Source organism: Trachurus japonicus, chromosome 18, assembly GCF_045865225.1.
Source record: "Trachurus japonicus isolate A0001 chromosome 18, Traja_1.0".
Taxonomy (NCBI): domain Eukaryota; kingdom Metazoa; phylum Chordata; class Actinopteri; order Carangiformes; family Carangidae; genus Trachurus; species Trachurus japonicus.
The window spans coordinates 1,851,870-1,873,692 of record NC_140924.1 but is presented as its reverse complement, the minus strand read 5'-3'; the positions used below and the strand labels follow the sequence as shown (position 1 = coordinate 1,873,692).

General features: G+C 44.7%; 3 protein-coding genes across 3 annotated transcripts in view; 2 read left to right on the top strand and 1 right to left on the bottom strand.

Annotated features, from left to right (window-relative positions):
• The window catches only part of LOC146968260 (beta-enolase), a 471,092-nt gene that overhangs the window by 175,586 nt on the left and 273,683 nt on the right, over positions 1 to 21,823 (top strand). The gene's annotated exons all lie outside the window — the stretch shown is intronic.
• LOC146968274 (ephrin type-B receptor 4b-like) overlaps positions 1 to 21,823 on the bottom strand; it is a 49,779-nt gene that overhangs the window by 6,113 nt on the left and 21,843 nt on the right. The window contains exons 5-16 of the mRNA XM_085760176.1: positions 20,016 to 20,178; positions 14,991 to 15,146; positions 13,078 to 13,169; positions 12,825 to 12,866; positions 10,223 to 10,427; positions 9,141 to 9,268; positions 6,184 to 6,352; positions 5,319 to 5,415; positions 4,111 to 4,184; positions 3,910 to 4,023; positions 1,646 to 1,893; positions 970 to 1,116 (exon numbers count right to left, since the gene is read on the bottom strand). Of these exons, the coding sequence (XP_085616302.1) occupies positions 970 to 1,116; positions 1,646 to 1,893; positions 3,910 to 4,023; positions 4,111 to 4,184; positions 5,319 to 5,415; positions 6,184 to 6,352; positions 9,141 to 9,268; positions 10,223 to 10,427; positions 12,825 to 12,866; positions 13,078 to 13,169; positions 14,991 to 15,146; positions 20,016 to 20,178 (1,635 nt within the window). The remainder of the gene's footprint in view (positions 1 to 969; positions 1,117 to 1,645; positions 1,894 to 3,909; positions 4,024 to 4,110; positions 4,185 to 5,318; positions 5,416 to 6,183; positions 6,353 to 9,140; positions 9,269 to 10,222; positions 10,428 to 12,824; positions 12,867 to 13,077; positions 13,170 to 14,990; positions 15,147 to 20,015; positions 20,179 to 21,823) is intronic.
• Positions 17,682 to 21,823, top strand: part of LOC146968272 (trafficking protein particle complex subunit 1-like) — a 70,748-nt gene continuing 66,606 nt past the window's right edge. The window contains exon 1 of the mRNA XM_085760202.1: positions 17,682 to 17,690. The gene's annotated coding sequence lies outside the window, so the exon portion shown is untranslated. The remainder of the gene's footprint in view (positions 17,691 to 21,823) is intronic.

The following is a 21,823-nucleotide window of genomic DNA, read 5'->3' as shown; positions in this document are numbered from 1 at the left end:
ACCGGTATAGCTACCAAATAAATGAAGTAGTGACCGGTGTAGCTACCAAATAAATGAAGTAGTGACCGGTATAGCTACCAAATAAATGAAGTAGTGACCGGTGTAGCTACCAAATAAATGAAGTAGTGACCGGTGTAGCTACCAAATAAATGCAGTAGTGACCGGTGTAGCTACCAAATAAATGAAGTAGCGACCGGTGTAGCTACCAAATAAATGAAGTAGTGACCGGTGTAGCTAGTAGTAGCGACCGGTGTAGCTACCAAATAAATGCAGTAGTGACCGGTGTAGCTACCAAATAAATGCAGTACTAGTGCAGCAGCCTCAATAAATGTGTCCAGCTGTCAGAGTTGTCCGGTTGCAGCTTCCTCAGACTCCCACAACAAACGTCGGAGCAAATTTCCTAACAAGCGTTATAAACTGACCACAGACTCTGGATAGCGAGGCTAATTTCTGTTAGCCCGTCTATGGTGTTTTACATTATACGTTAGCATTAAGCTAGCGGACTTTATGCTTAGTTGTGACACTGGCTGTGTGTGTTTTGAATGTTGTCTCAAACTATGTGGGTTTGATTGAACATCTTTGATGCTTAAATATAATATATTACTGCTTAATATATATTGCTTTACTCCTCTACACCGGCCGTTATCATGGTTGTATCCATGGTAACTACACCGGCCGTTACGATCGCAGTCGGAACGTTTTAATTACGCGACGTAATACGTCATTAACTGTGCGTCGGAGTTGTGTCCGAAAGTGTTTTTTTATTTGACCAGTGAGTCACTATATTGAATTCACTATATAGTGAGTAGGAAGGAGGGAAGGAGGGAGGGGTTTAGGACACAGACAGCGTGTCTCACCTTGCAGACCAGGCACAGACAGACAGACAGACAGACAGACAGACAGACAGACAGACAGACAGACAGACAGACAGACAGACAGACAGACAGGTAGAGAGACAGCGTGTCTCACCTTGCAGACCAGGTTGGAGTTGACCAGGATGTTGCGAGCTGCCAGGTCTCGGTGGACGAAGCTCATGTCCGACAGGTACTTCATCCCTGCAGCGATGCCACGCAGCATCCCCACCAGCTGGATGGTGGTGAACTGCCCGTCATTCACCTGGTGAGACAAGTAGACAGGTAGACAGGTGAGACAGGTCAGACAGGTCAGGCAGGTGAACAGACAGGTGACATGGCTTAAAGGGACAACCAGGAGTTTCTATTTGGTTATAAAAAGTCTGATATTAATGTGGATGAATCTCCGTTACCACTTGTTAATGGCTCCATTTTAGATAAATCTATGGTTTTGTCTCTATGGTTATTTTGTTATTATTAGTGATGGTGGAAATGCTGGGCGAGCCGACCAGCGTTTCTTTACTTTCGGTTTCGTGGCGAGTCATGAGAATAACGCCGCCGTATGAATCTCCGTTTATGGTGGGAACTACGACGGTATGTGATCGTCTTCCAACCTCTGACTTTAATTCTTGATGAATGAAAACATGAGTCTGTCTTGACCCGGTCAAAGAATTTCACGGTGCGGAGGCTCATCAATGTAGTATGGAAACACTTTGCTTTAACAAAACTCCTCGTTGTCCCTTTAAAGCAAAAAAAAATCTTTTGACTGATTTTTTTTTTTTGCAAGCTGTTACCCTGAGGAAGCTGTCCAGCGCTCCGTTCTCCATGAACTCGGTGAGGATCATGACGGGACAGGACGTGGTGATGACTCCCTCCAGGTGGATGATGTTGGGATGTTGGAACTGGCCCATGATGGACGCCTCGGACAGGAAGTCGCGCCGCTGCTTGTCCGTGTAGCCGCCCTTCAGCGTCTTGATCGCCACGTAGTTCTCCTTCCTGCCCGGCACGCGCAGCCGGCCGCGGCACACCTCGCCAAACTCACCTGCACAGGTAAAGGCTCATTTATGCTCCACTTACGGACGTCATTGACCTATGGCTAAGCCACGCCCCCAAACACGATGAGCCAATCACAGTACACATAGCTAGTCCATACACTGGGACATTCTCTGCTTCCACGTCCATTGAAATGCATTGCAGTTAGTCAGTTTTCATTGGTTTTTATATGTTTTTTCTTGACATTTTCAGTTTAAAATGGTCAAACGGTGTTCATGGGGTACATGCAGCTCTGACACTAGGTATCCTGAGAGGCCACGGGGGGGATTTTTTTATTTATAAAGTTATGCAGTAGACCACAACACCAACTAAACCTGGATAAACTTAACAAGGATGTCTACATCTGTTCTAAGTTAAGTCAACAACGTATTTGAGGCAACGTTTGATTGAAACGGAAGTGAGATTAAATTTCCAGTTTCTGATTGGTTCTTTGCAACACCGCCAGAACTAGGAACTAAATTCAGTTTCCTGTTTTTTGTTTTGTTTTTTGTTTTTTTACGTTGATCGATTCGATTGTTTTCCACCATATAAAAATATAATCATATGGGATATAACATTCACAGAATTGAGGGGTGAAGCAGTTATTATCCCCATTATGCTGTAGTGTAGCCTAGTGATAAGATGTGACCGTGACTCGGTCGCCGTGCTCTGGCCACTACGGTTCTGGTTCTAGGGTTCTAGGTTCTACCTGCTCCGATAGACCAGAGCGGCATCTCTATGCAAATGAGAATGACTAATGCATCCTGGGTAATTTAGGGGCAGCGCCCGGCATTTTTAAATTGCACTCAGTGGCTTTTTGTGTTTTGATGGAGCGTAGACTAACTAACAATCAATCTGAATGTTTTATTTTGTGTTTCTTTTGTAGCACTATGTCTCATAATTATTCTGACACCCTCTTTGAAACCCACCGTTCACGCTATCTTGAAAAACTACAATGAATGAATCTAGCGGTATGCTCCTTTAGCCTCCCACAGTGATCAATGACTCCACACAGTGGCCAGAAATGTCTGACCCAGACATCTACACGTATTTGGTGGAATCACCGGGAGGTTTTGGCTCAGTGTTGTCTGTAAACAGCCTGTTAATACACAACTTTTTGTTAGTTAGTTTGTCAAGACAGTTAGGCTGAACTTTACAATGGAGGGATGCCGGGCGCTGCCCCTAAATTACCCAGGATGCATCAGTCATTCTCATTTGCATAAAAAAGCTGCTCACGGTCTAAGTGGTTGTACCCAAGGGGGTGGATCTGACTACACGCAGGCGTAGCTCACAGTCGGCCATATGAGGACGGGCAACTGTCTCTGACTCTGGCTGCAGTTACAGTGCAGTAGATGGTGATCCGGTCATCTTCACTAAAAAAACGATTCATAACTCTGTGAAAAATAAATCAGTATGTAGCTATTACTTTAACTATTTGCATATTGTCACTATAATGTTACTTTTACAAAAAAAAATACATAATTAAAATTATCCGTGATTCTAAATATGCTGCATCATAACTGCATAAACGTTCATAAAAATCAAACCGTTTTGAAATCGGACAAAAACTGAGCAAGTTCTGGTCATTATAGCAGAACATGCAGCAGAGGCTTAATGCTCTGAGGGAGAGAGTTGACCTTACCAAGATGGCCGCCGTACTGGCTACGCTTTGTCATTGGGCAACAGCGGTGGGTGAGTCATCTAGTTCTTATATATATCTATGGATCTACCTGCTCCGATGACCTCCTCTATCTTGACATAGGAGGTTCTAGGTGGTTCTATAAGGTTCTAAGTGGTTCTAAGTGGTTCTAACTGGTTCTAAGTGGTTCTAAGTGGTTGTACCTGCTCCGATGACCTCCTCTATCTTGACGTAGGAGGTTCTAGGAGGTTCTAGGTGGTTCTATAAGGTTCTAGGTGGTTCTAGGTGGTTCTACCTGCTCCGATGACCTCCTCTATCTTGACGTAGGAGGTTCTAGGAGGTTCTAGGTGGTTCTATAAGGTTCTAGGTGGTTCTAAGTGGTTGTACCTGCTCCGATGACCTCCTCTATCTTGACGTAGGAGGCGTCGATCTCCTTGGTGAACTCCCTCACCGCCTCGTTGGGATCCTCGTAGGTGAACGGGTCGATGTACACCTTCATCGCTGAAACACGACGACATCATCGTCACAATGTAAAAAAGCATTCATCATCATCAGAGAGGAAACAGTGAAGGTGGAGGTGAAACTCACTCTGTCCCATTGGGTAGTGTCCACTCTTGTCCTTCATCTCTGAGCCCCTCCTCCTCCTGCTCCTCCTCTTCCTCCTGATGGGGGGGGGGGGGGGGGGGGGGGGAGGAGAGGAAGAGAGGGAGGGAGAGAGAGAAAGAGAAGGGGGGGGGGAGGGAGGGGAGGGGGGGGAAAGAGAGAGAGGAGGAAGAGAGAAACAATGAGGGGGAGGAGAGGAAGAGAGGGAGGAAAGAGGAAGAGAGAGGTAGAGGAGAAAAAGACAGGTAGGGAGAGAGAAAGAGATAGAGGGGGAGAGGAGAGAAACAAAGGGGGAGGAGAGGAAGAGAGGGAGGAAAGAGAAAAAGAGAGAAACAAACAAAGGGGGGGAGAAAGAGAGAAAGAAAGAGGGAGGAAAGAGCGAAAGAGAGGGAGGAAAGACAGAAAGAGAGAGGGGAGAGGAGAGAAAGAAAGAGGGGGAAAGGAGAGAAACAAAGGGGGAGGAGAGGAAGAGAGGGAGGAAAGAGGGAAAGAGAGAGGGGAGAGGAGAGAAAGACAGGTAGGGAGAGAGAGAGAGGGGAGAGAAGAGAAACAAAGAGGAGGAGGAGAGGAAGAGAGGGAGGAAAGAGAGAAAGAGGGAGAAAGAGAAGGGGGAGGAGAAAGAGAGAAAGAAAGTGGGGGAGAGGTGAGAAACAAAGGGGGAGGAGAGGAAGAGAGGGAGGACAGACAGAAAGAGAGAGGGGAGAGGAGAGAAAGACAGGGAGGGAGAGAGAGGGAGGAGAAAGAGAGAGGGGGAAAGGAGAGAAACAAAGGGGGAGGAGAAAAAGACAGGTAGGTAGGGAGAGAGAAAGAGAGGGAGGGAGGAAAGAAAAAAAAAGAGAAAGAGAGGTCTTCGGTTCAGCAGCTGCAGGATTCTTCATTTCCTCAGGGACACACACACACAATAACACACACACACAAAATAACACACACACACACACACTCCCTCTCTTTCTTCTCTCTCTCTCTCAGGAATGTTTTTATCTCTCTATCGCTCCATCTCTCTCTCACAGTGTCGAGTTTCTCCGTCTTTATATAGTCGACATGTCCCACCCTGTGTGTGTGTGTGTGTGTGTGTGTGTGTGTGTGTGTGTGAACCCGAGGTCAGCGTTCCATTGTTCTGCAGGGAGGGAGCATCCTGAACACACACACACACACACACACACACACACACACACACTCTCTCTCTGTCTCACCGGTAACAGAACACGACGACCATCACCGTGGCGATGAGCAGCAGGATCCCCATGGAGACCAGAACCGCCGTCAGCACCAGCGTAGAGTGACCCGCTGCTACACACACAAGACTGATTAACAACCAATAATCAATAATCAGATAGAAAGAAAGGGGGAGAGAAAGAGAAAGGGAGAGATAGAGAGAGACAAGAAAGAAAGAAAGAAAGAAAGAAAGAGATAGAGAGAAAGAAAAAAGTAAGAAAGAAAGAGAGATAGAGAGAAAGAAAGAAAGAAAGACAGAGATAGAGAGAAAGAAAAAAGTAAGAAAGAGAGATAGAGAGAAAGAAAAAAGTAAGAAAGAGAGATAGAGAGAAAGAAAAAAGTAAGAAAGAAAGAGAGATAGAGAGAAAGAAAGAAGGAAAGTCTGGCTGCGTGGTGAACACGCCCTCCGTGCTGAACGTGTGTGTAGGTGTGTGTGTCTCTGTGTGTGTACCGTCTGGCTGGGTGTGTGTTATGTGTGTAGGTGTGTGTAGCAGGGTTCTAAATTAACACCCGCCAACCCGCCAAATGTGGGTTAAAAATCAGACGATGCGTCGCGGTTTGTTTTTTTTCGTGCATGTCTGTGGTGCAGATGAAAAAGCTCAACTTTCTGTGAGGCAGCAAACTGCACGTGTCATGTGAATGGATCAGCTGCTGCACCGACCTGCTGCTTCTCCTGCAGCGACATGCTACCCATAGACTGTATAAAGAGATGCTACCTGGCTCTCAGTGCTTGTCGGTGTCTGTGTGTGTCTGTGTGTGTGTACCTGTGTCAGGTTGTGTGCTGAACACCCCCTCGGTGCTGAAGGTGCCTGTGTGTGTGTCTGTGTGTGTGTAGTTGTGTACCTGTATCAGGTTGCGTGCTGAACACCCCCTCCGTACTGAAGGTGCCGTACCCGGCCTGGGACCGGGCTCGAACCTGGACCTGGTACCGTGCTGCACGCCGCAGCCCAGACAGCACCAAGGAAGGAGACCTGGAGACCACGTACTGCCACTGCCCCGCCCCCTCGTTGTCCTGGCAACCGTCACATCATCAACATTAATAATAATAATAATACTAATACATGTTACCTATTGGTCCTGGCTGCAGTGACATCATCATCATCAACATTAATACTAAATGTTACTGCAGGTCAAAGGTCAACCTCTGTGACGCCTCAGTACACTAATGTTTGATGTAACTGTAACTGTGTTTTAATAAAGTTATATAGTAATAGGATACACAGGATTACTATACTACTATACTACTATACTACATATTATGAATTTCCATTAAAAGTACCGACTTTGGTGAAAACTACAGAAGTTTTCTGCAGGTTGTCATGGCAACCAGCCGGTAAACGGAGGGTGGGTCTGATCGTCTTCCAACCTCAGACTTTCATTCAATGAAAACATTCCTGGAAAATGTTTTCACTTTTGTCCGTCCAAGAATTTCACCGTGCACGCTGAGGCTCATGGGAAATCTTTCTTTCTCTCTTCCTTTCATTCTTTCTTTCTTTCTTTCCTTCTTTCTCTCTCTCTCTCTCTCCCTTTCTTTCTTTCTCTCTCTCCCCCTTTCTTTCTCTCTCTCTTTCCTTCTTTCTTTCTTTCTTTCCTTCTTTCTCTCTCCCTTTCTTTCTTTCTTTCTCTCTCTCCCCCTTTCTTTCTCTCTCTCTTTCCTTCTTTCTCCCTTTCTTTCCTTCTTTCTCTCTCCCTTTCTTTCTTTCTTTCTCTCTCTCTCTTTCCTTCTTTCTCCCTTTCTTTCCTTCTTTCTCTCTCCCTTTCTTTCTTTCTTTCTTTCTTTCTTTCTTTCTTTCTCTCTCTCTCTCTCTCTCTCTTTCCTTCTTTCTCTCTCCCTTTCTTTCTTTCTCTCTCTCTCCCTTTCTTTCTTTCTCCATTTCATTCTTTCTCTCTCCCTTTCTCTCTTTCTTTTTTCCGTTCGGTGAATTTCTTTTCACCTATGTCTGCTTAGGCTTTTTCATGACAAAGTCAACTTCTGATAGTGATGCAAACTCAGTTAAAAGGTTGAAGTCTTTTTCATGACCAAACATTTCAGTCTGACTTCAGTTCTGACCTTGATGTTAAAGGACAATTCCGGGTAAATTCACCTCAGGCTGTATGTTCCTATCATTTTAGGTCTAACAGAAGGAATCTGAAGGTTTTCAGTTTAATGTCTCCTGTTTTGCGGTAGTTATGGTCTGTCCCCGCGTCGCCACGGCAGCGATGAATGGGAGTGGATGTAAGTTCTGCTGCTTAGGCTGTTTCCATCCCTCAAAGCCACAGACAGCGTCAGATGGAGACTCAAACATGAAACAGAAGTTTATTTACTTCAACAAGCCGACATGTTTGTAAAACTAGATCTAACTCAAAGTCTGGCGGAGTCGAGACCCAAGTTGACGCTCGGTGTGTTCAGGTGCAGTGGGAAGCTCCCGTTGGTGTCATAAACACTGCAAAAACTCAATATCTTACCAAGAATATTTCTCATTTCTAGTCAAAACAAATCTCATTCTACTTAAAATAAGACTCATCACATTAAAAGCAGCTTGTTTTTAGACACTTTTTACTTCTTTCAAGCAGATTTTCACTTGAAATAAGTAGAAAAATCTGACAGTGGAGCAAGTTTTTCTTTCTTATTACAAGCACAAAAAACTTGCTTTCACTGGCAGATTTTTCTACTTATTTCAAGTGAAAATTAGTTTGAAACAAGTGAAAATGATCTAAAAACAAGTTCATTTTTAGGTGATGAGTCTTATTTTAAGTAGAAAGAGTTTAGTTTTGACTAGAAATGAGACATTTTGACAAGAAATATTCTTGGAAAAATGTTGAGTTTTTGCAGTGAACTCATCAACTCTGGACTTGTTGAAGTAAATAAACTTCTGGGTGCATGTTTGAGTCTCCATCTGACGCTGTCTGTGGCTTTGAGGGATGGAAACAGCCTAAACAGCAGAACTTCAATCCGCTCCCATTCATCGCTGCCGTGGCGACGCGGGGACAGACCATAACTACCGCAAAACAGGAGACATTAAACTGAAAACCTTCAGATTCCTTCTGTTAGACCTAAAATGATAGGAACATACAGCCCCCAGGTGAATTTGACCGGAATCGTCCTTTAAGCCAAAAGTGCTTGACTGCATCTTCTACACACAGTTCAGACAGTGGGTGGACGTCATTACAGTGTTGACATGTTTTAATGCTGTGCTTTGTTTTCTTTCTCTCTCCCTTTCTTTTTTCTTTCTCTCTCTCCCTTTCTTTCTTTCTTTCTTTCTTTCTTTCTTTCTTTCTTTCTCTCTCTCTCCCTTTCTTTCTTTCTTTCTTCATTCTTTCTCTCTCTCCCTTTCTTTCTTTCTTTCTCTCTCTCCTTTTCTTTCTTTCTTTCTTTCTTTCTCTCCCCCTTTCTTTCTTTCTTTCTTTCTTTTTTCTTTCTTTCTCTCTCTCCCTTTCTTTCTTTCTTTCTTTCTCTCTCTCCTTTTCTTTCTTTCTTTCTTTCCTTCTCTCTCTCCCTTTCTTTCTTTCTTTCTTTCTCTCTCCCTTTCTTTTTTCTTTCTCTCTCTCTCTCTCTCTCCCTTTCTTTTTTCTTTCTCTCTCTCCCTTTCTTTCTTTCTTTTCTTTATTAGGATCCACATTAGCACCTGCGGCACCATCTTTCTTTCTTTCTTTCTTTCTTTCTTTCTTTCTTTCTTTCTTTCTTTCTTTCTCTGTCTAGTAGTGTGTGTGTCTGTGTCTAGGTGTGTAGTGTGTAGTGTGTAGTGTGTAGTGTGTAGTGTAGTGTGTAGTGTAGTGTAGTGTAGTGTGTAGTGTAGTGTAGTGTAGTGTGTAGTGTGTACCTTGGGGCAGTATCGTAGCTGGTAGTCCAGGATGTGGTGCTGGTTCTGCAGGACCGGGACGCTCCACTGCAGCGTCAGACTGGACTCAGAGGACGCCGTCCGCCGCACGCCTGACACCGGGGGAGGGACTACACACACACACAGAGACACACACACACAGAGAGACACACAGACACACACACAGACACACACACACACACACACACAGAGACACACACACACAGACACACACACACACACACACACACACACACACACACACACAGAGAGACACACACACACACACACACACACACACACACACACACAGAGACACACACACACACACACACAGACAGAGACAGAGCGACCAATCAGTGAGCAGCAGTGTTCACCAGAGGCATTGTGGGTAACGTAGTGTTGCTTTCGTCAACGAAAATTATGGCGAAATATCATCGTCAACGATCCTTTATCACGTGACGAAAATACGAAAGAAAGAAAGAAAGAAAGAAAGGGAGATACAAAGAAAGAAAATACGAAAGAAAGAAAGAAAGAAAGAGAGAGAGAAAGAAAAGAAAATACGAAAGAAAGAAAGAAAAGAAAATAAGAAAGAAAGAAAGAAAGGAAGAAAAGAAAATAAGAAAGAAAGAAAGGGAGAAAGAAAGAAAGAAAGAAAGAAAGAGAGATAGAAAGAAAGAAAGAAAGAAAGAAAGAAAGAAAGAGAGAAAGAAAAGAAAATACGAAAGAAAGAAAGAAAGAGAGAGAGAAAGAAAAGAAAATACGAAAGAAAGAAAGAAAGAGAGAGAGAAAGAAAAGAAAATACGAAAGAAAGAAAGAAAAGAAAATAAGAAAGAAAGAAAGGGAGAAAGAAAGAAAGAAAGAAAGAAAGAAAGAAAGAAAGAGAAAGAAAATAAAATAAGAAAGAAAGAAAGAAAGAAAGAAAGAAAGAAAGAAAGAAAAGAAAATAAGAAAGAAAGAAAGAAAGGAAGGAAGGAAGGGAGAGAGAGAGAAATAAACTAGAAAGAAAGAAAGAAACAAACAAACAAACAAAGAGAAAGAAAGAAAGGGAGAGAGAAAGAAAAGAAAATGTCTGTGCGTCCTACCGTCTCGGCTGGTGGTGACGTTGACCCGGTCCGAGGCGGGCTCTGATTGGCTGAAGGCCGAGACGCCGTTCAGCGATTGGACGGTGAAGGTGTAGCTGGTGTGTGGGCGGAGCCCCCAGACGACCACGCGGCGCCGCGTCAGGCCGCGCTGCGCCGGGCGGTACAGCACGCTGTCGTCACAGGGGGAGCAGGGCCCGGCCAATCCCTGAGGAGCACAGGGGGAGGGGGCGGAGTCAGGGGGAGGAGTCAGGACACAGGTGGAAGTTATGGTAGTAAAAACCTGGATATTAACAACTTAAAGGAGAATTCCGTCCATTTTTGACCTCTAAATCGTTGACATGAATTGAAAGTCTTTATTGAAATTCATCTTTGGCCTCATACAAGATAAAAGAGACATAGTAGTCACAGATATTCACAATAAAATACACAAAGACACACAAGACACAGGACACACAAGAGCTTCACGCACCTTTCCTTCCAGGTGAGTGAATAAATAAACAGCTCTCAGTATCAAAGTCACCTGATCCTGGTTGATTCACTAATGTGGTTTAGTAAGACAATGATCCTGATGGTCACCTGGCTACCGTGGAGCAGACGGAGCAGGTCTACCTGCTCTAACCTGGTCCTGGTCCTGGTCTATCTAGTCCAGGGATCCCCAATAGGCGGCCAGCGGGCCACATCTGGCCCGCGAGAGCAAAACATCTGGCACTGCCGCACCTCTTTATATGAAACTAAGTGAACAACAGATAAGGTGTGCACCGCTCTACTGTATTATGATGTCACACCGCTCTGTATGTCGACCTAAACTTGTGTAAAGAGTGCGTGAAGCGAAGATGTGTCGCATGATGGGGAAAAAAAATAATAAATTCCCCATCACACATGGTGTTGATGTCATAGATATGTCAGATATGTAGACAGGTTGCTCCTTTCCTGCTGTGTGTCTCTAGCTGATCATTTCTTTTTGCACACACAACTGCTGCTCCCTTCTCTTCTCCTTGTCCTTTATGTTACACCTTTATTTGGCTGCTCTGAATTTAACTGCTAGGATGCTTTTACTTTATCAATATCTCATTAATGACAGCTGGTGTGTGGGTGTGCAAGCTTGTGAGTGTGTATGTGTGTTGGTATGTCTCTATGTCACTGTGTGTATTTGTGGGGGTTGGGGTTGTTTCTTCTTGTTTTTTGTTTGCTTTTAGCATCAAAGGTGCCACATAAATTAATTATAATTATAATTATTATAAATCTATTAACAGCAGCAGAGTGCAGTTTTTCTTGTTTGACCCTTTGAGACTCCCATGTCTAAATTATTACTTCTAGAATGTACTGGGCTTTTCTTCAGTTTCATCAACAGTGATAACAGTGATAGCAGCAACATTATCTGTAGAAAAATCTACTTTTACTGGCACGGTGGAGAGAAAACCCTCAGCTGGTACACTTCAATACTTTGGCCCTCGCCCAAAACTACTTGGGGAACCCTGTTCTACTCTAACCTGGTTCTGGTTCTGGTTCTGGTTCTGGTCCTAGTCTACCCTGGTTAGGGTCTAACCTGGTTCTGGTTCTGGTTCTGGTTCTGGTCCTAGTCTAACCTGGTTAGGGTCTAACCTGGTTCTGGTTCTGGTTCTGGTTCTGGTTCTGGTTCTGGTTCTGGTCCTAGTCTAACCTGGTTAGGGTCTAACCTGGTTCTGGTTCTGGTCCTAGTCTACCCTGGTTAGGGTCTAACCTGGTTCTGGTCCAGTCTTACCTTAGAGCAGACTGAACAGAGGACGGTGTAGTCCAGGTATACCTGGTCTAACCTGGCCCTGGTCTAACCTGGTTCTGGTTCTGGTTCTGGTCTAACTTGGTCTAACCTGGTTCTGGTTCAGGTCCAGTCTTACCTTAGAGCAGACAGAACAGAGGACGGTGTAGTCCAGGTCTACCTGGTCTAACCTGGTCTAACCTGGTCCTGGTCTAACCTGGTCCTGGTCCTGGTTCTGGTCTTACCTTAGAGCAGACAGAACAGAGGACGGTGTAGTCCAGGTCTACCTGGTCTAACCTGGTCTACCCTGGTCCTGGTCTAACCTGGTCCTGGTCTAACCTGGTTCTGGTCTACCCTGGTCCTGGTCTAACCTGGTTCTGGTCCAGGTCCAGTCTTACCTTAGAGCAGACAGAACAGAGGACGGTGTAGTCCAGGTCTACCTAGTCTAACCTGGTCTAACCTGGTCCTGGTCTAACCTGGTCCTGGTCCTGGTTCTGGTCTTACCTTAGAGCAGACAGAACAGAGGACGGTGTAGTCCAGGTCTACCTGGTCTAACCTGGTCTACCCTGGTCCTGGTCTAACCTGGTCCTGGTCTAACCTGGTCCTGGTCTAACCTGGTCCTGGTCTAACCTGGTCTAACCTGGTCCTGGTCTAACCTGGTCTAACCTGGTCTAACCTGGTCCTAGTCTAACCTGGTCCTGGTCTAACCTGGTTCTGGTCCAGTCTTACCTTACTGCAGACAGAACAGAGGACGGTGTAGTCCAGGTCTACCTAGTCTAACCTGGTCCTGGTCTACCCTGGTTAGGGTCTAACCTGGTCCTAGTCTAACCTGGTCCTGGTCTAACCTGGTCCTGGTCCTGGTCTTACCTTAGAGCAGACTGAACAGAGGACGGTGTAGTCCAGGTCTACCTAGTCTAACCTGGTCCTGGTCTACCCTGGTTAGGGTCTAACCTGGTCCTGGTCTAACCTGGTCCTGGTCTAACCTGGTCTAACCTGGTCCTGGTCTAACCTGGTTCTGGTCTAACCTGGTCCTGGTCTAACCTGGTCCTGGTCTAACCTGGTTCTGGTCCAGTCTTACCTTACTGCAGACAGAACAGAGGACGGTGTAGTCCAGGTCCACTCGTCCTCCCCGGTCCAGCGGTTCGCTCCACTCCAGCGTTACCATGGTGTCGTTGACCTGGGAGACGATGGAGCGGGGGGAGGAGGGGGGGCCTGGGGGGGGGGGGGGGCAGAGGTCAGAGGTCACACAGAGGACTAAACACTGACACCTGAAACCAACACACACACAGGTAATGAGCCAGTTAATGAGGCCTGATTGGTGTTGCCGGGGGCGATGGAGCAGAAGGGGGCGGGGCCAGAGGAAACAGAAGGACTTCAGGTTTCTGTGTTTAGTTTCTCCTTTTAAAAAGAGTTCAATCAATCACAGCAGACAGAGGAGCAACCAATCAATCAACCAACCAATCAATCAATCAATCAATAGTTGATTTGAGGTGAAGCTGAAGCAACAGAGAATAGTTTGACTTGGTGGAGAATAAAACAGTATTATAACAGTAAGTATGATATAAAGCAGGAACTATCTGCTACCAAACAGAGCAGGGTTCTGATGTAAGACAGAAGTCTAACCTAAAGGTCGGCAGAGCTCAACAAAGAAACGTTTCTGTGTCACCGTTTGTGGAGTAAAACTGTGGAATAATACGAGTAACTGAAATTAAAAACATTTAGAGTGTAATCATGTTTAAAAAGAGACATGAAGAAATGATTCTCCAGAGCTACACTGAATAATTCACACAAGCTGTTTGCTTACTGACTATCTGGATTCAAATGTGTCAGGAAACGGTTCATAGTGTAATGGAGGAATGAAATAATAAATGTAACGTCTTTGTGCTGTGATTTTAATTAGAACATGTAGTTAAAATGATCGGGGTACTAGGATTAGATCAGTTTATACTTCTTCCTGCTCCTTTTCACTCATGTAAACTGCGTTGCTGCTTATGAGATGGTACTTTTTTTGTGTAGCCTACACATTTTTGCTGTTCACTTATTTCCTTATTATTATATTATTATTTTATCTTTTTTTTTTTTTTTTACATTGTCGTTTACATGATCAAAATAAAGAAATCAATCAATCAAAACAGCAGAGTGTTAGACTCCACTACACCTGTAATAGAGTAAAAACCTAGTTGTTAGTTAGCCAATCAGCGCTGAGCAACAAGTAGGGCTGCACAATTAATCGAATTTCAATCACGATCATGATTTTGGCTGCCACGATCACATTAAGATGATCGTCTGTGATATTAACATATAAAAACAGGCTGTGCTGCATCAAATCAAGCACTTTCTCAACCAACAGTCAGTCAGCCACCTCGGTCTGTTCATTAGATGGTTTTAATTTGCTCCAAATGGCTGCTGAAGCGTCCGTGCTGAAGCGACTCTTGTCCACATCTCTGTGTATCATAGTTTGAAGTTACATTTCAGAGCCTGTACTTTCTTACTTTTATTTGAGTGAAGGAGTTGAATCTGCAGCTTCTACCAGATTTAGTTTTGATTCTTTTGTTTTTTACACAAGTATCTGTAGCTACTGTACAGAATGACACCTCTGCACTCTGCAATGGCTTTTATTTTACACTACAGTATAGCCCTTTGTCTTGGGTACAGTTTATTTGATTATTTATTTGTATTTTAAGTTTCATTTTGAACTGAAAGCTTTGTTCACATGGCCTATTGTTTGTTAAAGTGCAATAAAAACCTGTTTTATCTAACAGAACGTATAATCGTGATTTCAATATTGATAAAAAGTACTGAGATGAGTGCCTTCATTGATATGTTGTGGAATATCTTCATTTTATTTCATTATTAGTTGTATTTTATTATATATTATAATTTATTCCCTCTGTGTTGCTACACACACATCCACCAACACACAAACAGGAAGTGTGTGTAGTGTGTGTAGTGTGTAGTGTTGTGTGTAGTGTGTGTAGTGTGTAGTGTGTAGTGTGTGTAGTGTGTAGTGTAGTGTAGTGTGTTGTGTCTTACGGGTGCAGGCGGCGTGGGCGGGGTCAGAGTCGGCGCGGTGGTAACCATGGAGACAGGGGCAGTCGGCGGAGCCCGGGACCTTGGTGTTGCTGTTGGGGGGGCAGAGGCCACACCCCCCGAGGCCTGACTCCGCCTTGAAGTGGCCCGAGGGGCAGGCTGGTCGCCATGACGACGCCATGACGACAGAGACAGAGACATTAACATCTTAACTAACACACAACATTATTTATACCTGAAGTCTGTTGTAATGTCGTTTATATGGAACATCGGTAACACTTTACTTTATAAGATTGACATAACAGCTGTCATAAACATCAATGAATACTTCTGACAGCTGTGGTTAAGTGTCATTCACTAAGTTATGTCACTTTTGATGCTAAGTTGACATTGTTTGAGATGTTTTTGTTCTGACAACTTGACATAAAGACAATTTAAACTGTCATAGCAGACCTCATGGACAAACTTTAAATAAATTATGTCAAGTTCTCGGCCCGGCCCGAAAAAAAACAACCCAGCGTGCTTTCTTTGCAGCAGGAGGTGCAGCTGCCGGTGACACAGCACTCGTCTTCTGCCTCACGTCATCTGGCCCCTCCGGTACCGGCCCGCTAACGGGACTTAGCGTGCCGCTGTAGGCTACAGTTGCCGTTTGATCAGCGGGCAGCGGGCGCTGTTGATTACATTTGCGCCGCGGGAACGGTGCTTCTTTGTGGAGATTCATCCACCAACCAGAGTGTGTGCTGTTGACGCTCAGCTGCAGCTGTGGAGTCGGCTCATCGTAGGCCTATCGTCGGTGATGTTTCAGTAGTTCTGCCACAGCAGCACAGGATGCAGAGTGGGATATAATTGCCTGAGACTCACACGTAAACAAACAACAATTTACACCAGAAATGTGTTTTATGAGAGAGAAAAAAGGCAGCCCGAGGTCCGACCCGACCCGAGTCACTTTCAGATTTTTTCGACCCGAACCCATGGGTTCTGTCGGGTTTGTCGGGCTGGACCGGCCCGTTGAGAACTCTATTCCTTCTGTCTTTCTGTGTAAATATTTCATGTTACAACATGACAACCTGACGCTTATGTTAAAGGTGTACAGAAAAGAAAATTGAATTTGAGCCCACTCTGGATCATAAAATCAGTGTGATAACTCATCTTTCAGACGATGTAGGCCAAACTTTGTGCAAAATTCTATTTTTGAGTAAATCCGGGATGAAAGTGTGTATTTTTTTTCCCGCATTGGATAATGCAGACGCACGGATTATACGTCAGCCTGCTCACGATTCACCAGCCACTGATATCGGATCTGTCATCCGTCAATCAAATGTCTGAGACACACACACACACACACGGAGCTCGGTCTCGCCCCAAACATTGAATATCCCGCCCGCTCGATAACGACCAATCAAATTCGTTTTCCTTACTCGGGTAAACTCGTGTTGCAGCTCGGGACAACTCGGCGCGACAAACAGGACAAACGGCCATTTCTGTACAGCTTTAAAGCGCAGCCTATATGTACAGTATTTTCTTTAAAATGTAGCTGGTGCGGATTATACAGGTGCGTCTAGTCCGGAAAGTACGTAAAGTAAATTGTCCATGATGTTGAGTGTCAGCTGAGTGTCAACTGTTGTCATGGATACATTCACACTCTCTTATGACGTAATCTCACGGTGCACTCCTCCTAATCGCAAAACACTAATGAATGGAAACGAGCATAAATTCGCATTTGCTTTTTGCGCATTTTCACAAAATCTGCTCTCAAATTCTGATGAATACCTATTCAAGTAAAGTGTTAACGAATATGGTTGATTTGTTATTGAATATTGAAATATGTAATACTGTATATACCGTAGATGACCATTTATTAGCCCGGGCGTTTAATATGCTAAATGGACTTGGAGCCCGGGCGTTTAGAAGAACCAGGCGCGTATTTGCAACAGGCTACAATTTATTTTTGCAATGAGCAGCACCAGACCATCATGCAAAGAACAAGGAGCTCACCATAGCACCACTGGAACAAAACTACTTTTTCCCCCGACGCATCTTTATTGACATCAGACAATAAATACAAAGACAGTTTGTCTGTGTTACCGCGACACAGGGAGCTGATCAGAGCAGTGTTATGAATGATAACAGAAGGGGGGGTCGATCGCGGTCATTTCAACACTGTACATTAGCGCATTTATCATATCCCTATATCCCTCAGTCTAGCGCGCTTGTGTTTGTGTGTCTGTGTGTGTGTGTGTGTGTGTGTGTGCGCCTGCATGAGAGAGAGAGAGAGAGAGAGCGAGAGGAGGGGCTGACAGAAGAGGTGAGAGCCGGTGCTGTTAAAAAAAAACTTTTGTTTTTTGTGCAAGACTATGGTAAACACTTAATCGCCCGGGCGTTTAATTGAACCGGCGTTTATTCTGCCAAATGAGCTCGGACCCCGGCGGCTATTAGAGCACAGGCGCGTATTTGCACGCGGGCGACTATTTGGTCATCTACGGTATATATTTGTTATATTGAAATGCCTAATATTGTATATATGTGTATATGTTGAAATGTTTCATATTGTATAGTTGTTATATTGAAATGTCTTTGTAAATAGTTTGTACGATGCTTTGTCAACAACAGGTTTCTGTCCGTGCCAATAAAGTTAATTGAATTGAATTGAACTGAGAGACAGTGGGAGACAGGAAGTGACCTCGCCTCAACCAGGAAGTGGCTGTGATGTCATCGCTGACAGCCGGCCAACCACGGCGAGGTCAGAGGTCAACTGCTGCTGCTGCCCGCTGTCACCACGGCGACGCTTCCTGGTCGCCGCAGTCAGTCAGCTGACCTCTGACCTCACACGGAATAACAGGAAGCACAGACACACACTAACACACACACACACACAGACACACACACACACACACACACTGAGACACACACACACACACACACACACACACACACACACACACACACACACACACACAGAGACACACACACACACAGAGACACACACACACACACACACACACACAGAGAGACACACACACACACACACACACACACACAGAGACACACACACACACACACACACATTAACACACACACAGAGATACACACTAACACACACACACACACACACACACAGACACACACACACACACACACACACACACAGACACACACACACACACACAGAGATACACACTAACACACACACACACACACACACAGACACACACACACACACACACACACACACACACACACACACAGAGATACACACTAACACACACACACACACACACACAGACACACACACACTAACACACACACTGACACACTAACACACACACACACACACACACACACACAGAGAGACACACTAACACACACACACACACACACACAGACACACACACACACACACACACACTCGTTCTACTGTTCAGAGAGAGAAAGAGAGAGAGTTCATCTCCTGTTACACCACAATGTCGTTCGCCCTCATTCCCTCTCTGCCTGTCAACACTCTCTCTCTTTTTCTCTTTCTTTCTCCCTCTCTCCTTCTTCCTCTCCTCTCTCTCTTTTTCTCTGTCCAATTCTCCCCCCTCTCTCTTTCCTTCTTCCTCTCCTCTTTCTCTCTTTTTCTCTGTTCATTTCTCCCCCCTCTCTCTTTCCTTCTTCCTCTCCTCTTTCTCTTTTTCTCTGTCCATTTCTCCCCCCTCTCTCTTTCCTTCTTCCTCTCCTCTTTCTCTCTTTTTCTCTGTCCATTTCTCCCCCCTCTCTCTTTCCTTCTTCCTCTCCTCTTTCTCTCTTTTTCTCTGTCCATTTCTCCCCCCTCTCTCTTTCCTTCTTCCTCTCCTCTTTCTCTTTTTCTCTGTCCATTTCTCCCCCCTCTCTCTTTCCTTCTTCCTCTCCTCTTTCTCTCTTTTTCTCTGTCCATTTCTCCCCCCTCTCTCTTTCCTTCTTCCTCTCCTCTTTCTCTCTTTTTCTCTGTTCATTTCTCCCCCCTCTCTCTTTCCTTCTTCCTCTCCTCTTTCTCTTTTTCTCTGTCCATTTCTCCCCCCTCTCTCTTTCCTTCTTCCTCTCCTCTTTCTCTCTTTTTCTCTGTCCATTTCTCCCCCCTCTCTCTTTCCTTCTTCCTCTCCTCTTTCTCTCTTTTTCTCTGTCCATTTCTCCCCCCTCTCTCTTTCCTTCTTCCTCTCCTCTTTCTCTTTTTCTCTGTCCATTTCTCCCCCCTCTCTCTTTCCTTCTTCCTCTCCTCTTTCTCTCTTTTTCTCTGTCCATTTCTCCCCCCTCTCTCTTTCCTTCTTCCTCTCCTCTTTCTCTCTTTTTCTCTGTCCATTTCTCCCCCCTCTCTCTTTCCTTCTTCCTCTCCTCTTTCTCTCTTTTTCTCTGTCCATTTCTCCCCCCTCTCTCTTTCCTTCTTCCTCTCCTCTTTCTCTTTTTCTCTGTCCATTTCTCCCCCCTCTCTCTTTCCTTCTTCCTCTCCTCTTTCTCTCTTTTTCTCTGTCCATTTCTCCCCCCTCTCTCTTTCCTTCTTCCTCTCCTCTTTCTCTCTTTTTCTCTGTCCATTTCTCCCCCTCTCTCTTTCCTTCTTCCTCTCCTCTTTCTCTTTTTCTCTGTCCATTTCTCCCCCCTCTCTCTTTCCTTCTTCCTCTCCTCTTTCTCTCTTTTTCTCTGTCCATTTCTCCCCCCTCTCTCTTTCCTTCTTCCTCTCCTTTTCTCTTTCTCCCTCTTCTCTATCTCTCTCCTTTTCTCCCCCTCTCTTTTTCTCTCTCTTTTCTTCTCTCTCTCTCTCTAATCATCTCCAGTCTCCCTGTCTAAACTGCTGCTCTGTGTTTACACTGTGTGTGTGTGTGTGTGTGTGTGTGTGTGTGTGTGTGTGTGTGTGTGTGTGTGTGTGTGTGTGTGTGTGTAGAAGGAATGTTAAGTGCTGATAAAGGAAAACTTCACCTTTTTCTTTGTAAACTCAGTGACCGACCGTGCTTTTATTTTGTTAACTAACTTGTTGGGGCTCTTATTGTGAAAATCCACACTGGGGCTTTTATTTTGTACCTCGGCAGCGTGTGTCGGTCCCTTCCGCCTGGTAACCGGGGCGACAGGCGCAGCTGGACGTCGGCTGCCCCACCCACTGGCCGTCTTCGCCGCAAAGCATGCTGGGAGGAGGCGACAGCTCCCCGGGCGGCGTCACGGCGTTCTCCACACACACACCCTGGGCCTGCAGCGCACACACACACACACACACACACACACACACACACACACACACACACACACAGACACACACACACGGTTAAAAGAGTTTCAAATTAAAAGTCTGGTAAGCTTTTATTTTGTTAACTAGTGACAGAACTTTTATTTTGTAAACTAATGACAGTACTTTTATTTTCTAAACATAACGACGATGCTTTTATTTTGTTAACATAATGACGATGCTTTTATTTTGTTAACTAATGACAGAACTTTTATTTTGTTAACATAAAGACGGTCGGGCGTCTCCATGGTTACCTGCTCCACCAGCGCGTGCGGCACGGTCTCGGGGAACGAAGCGAAGGCGCGGCGCAGCGGAGGACACTTCCTGTAGACTTTTATTTTGTTAACTAATGATGATGCTTTTATTTTGTAAACTAGTGACAGAACTTTTATTTTGTTAAATAGTGACAGAACTTTTATTTTGTTAAATAGTGACAGAACTTTTATCTTGTGAACATAATGACGATGCTTTTATTTTGTTAACTAGTGACAGAACTTTTATTTTGTTAACTAGTGACAGTACTTTTGTTAACATAATGATGATGCTTTTATTTTGTTAACTAGCGACAGAACAGACAATGCTTTTATTTTATTAAATAGTGATAGTAGAACTTTTATTTTGTTAACTAATGACGCTGTGTCTCCATGGTTACCTGCTGGACCAGCGCGTGCGGCACGGTCTTTTATTTTGTTAACTAGTAGCCTAACAGAACTCTTATTTTGTTAACAGACAGACGGTCGTCATGGTTACCTGCTCGACCAGCGCGTGCGGCACAGTCTTTTATTTTGTTAACACACAGACGGTGGTCGTCATGGTTACCTGCTCCACCAGCGCGTGCGGCACGGTCTCGGGGAACGAAGCGAAGGCTTTTATTTTGTTAACTAGTGACAGAACTTTTATTTTGTTAACTAGTGACAGTACTTTTATTTTGTTAACTAGTGACAGTACTTTTATTTTGTTAACTAGTGACAGTACTTTTATTTTGTTAACTAGTGACAGAACTTTTATTTTGTTAACTAGTGACAGAACTTTTATTTTGTTAACTAGTGACAGAACAGACGATGCTTTTATTTTGACAGACAGACGGTGGTCGTCATGGTTACCTGCTCCACCAGCGCGTGCGGCACGGTCTCGGGGAACTGGGCGAAGGCTTTTATTTTGTTAACAGACAGACAGTCGTCTCCATGGTTACCTGCTCGACCAGCGCGTGCGGCACGGTCTCGGGGAACTGGGCGAAGGCTTTTATTTTGTTAACATAAAGACGTGCGGTGGTCTCCATGGTTACCTGCTCCACCAGCGCGTGTGGCACGGTCTCGGGGAACTGGGCGAAGGCTTTTATTTTGTTAACATAAAGACGTGCGTCGTCATGGTTACCTGCTCCACCAGCGCGTGCGGCACGGTCTTTTATTTTGTTAACATAAAGACGGTCGTCGTCATGGTTACCTGCTCCACCAGCGCGTGCGGCACGGTCTCGGGGAACTGGGCGAAGGCGCGGCGCAGCGGCGGACACTTCCTGTAGACTTTTATTTTGTTAACTAATGACTACTTTTATTTTGTTAACTAGTGACAGAACTTTTATTTTGTTAACATAATGACGATGTTTTGATTT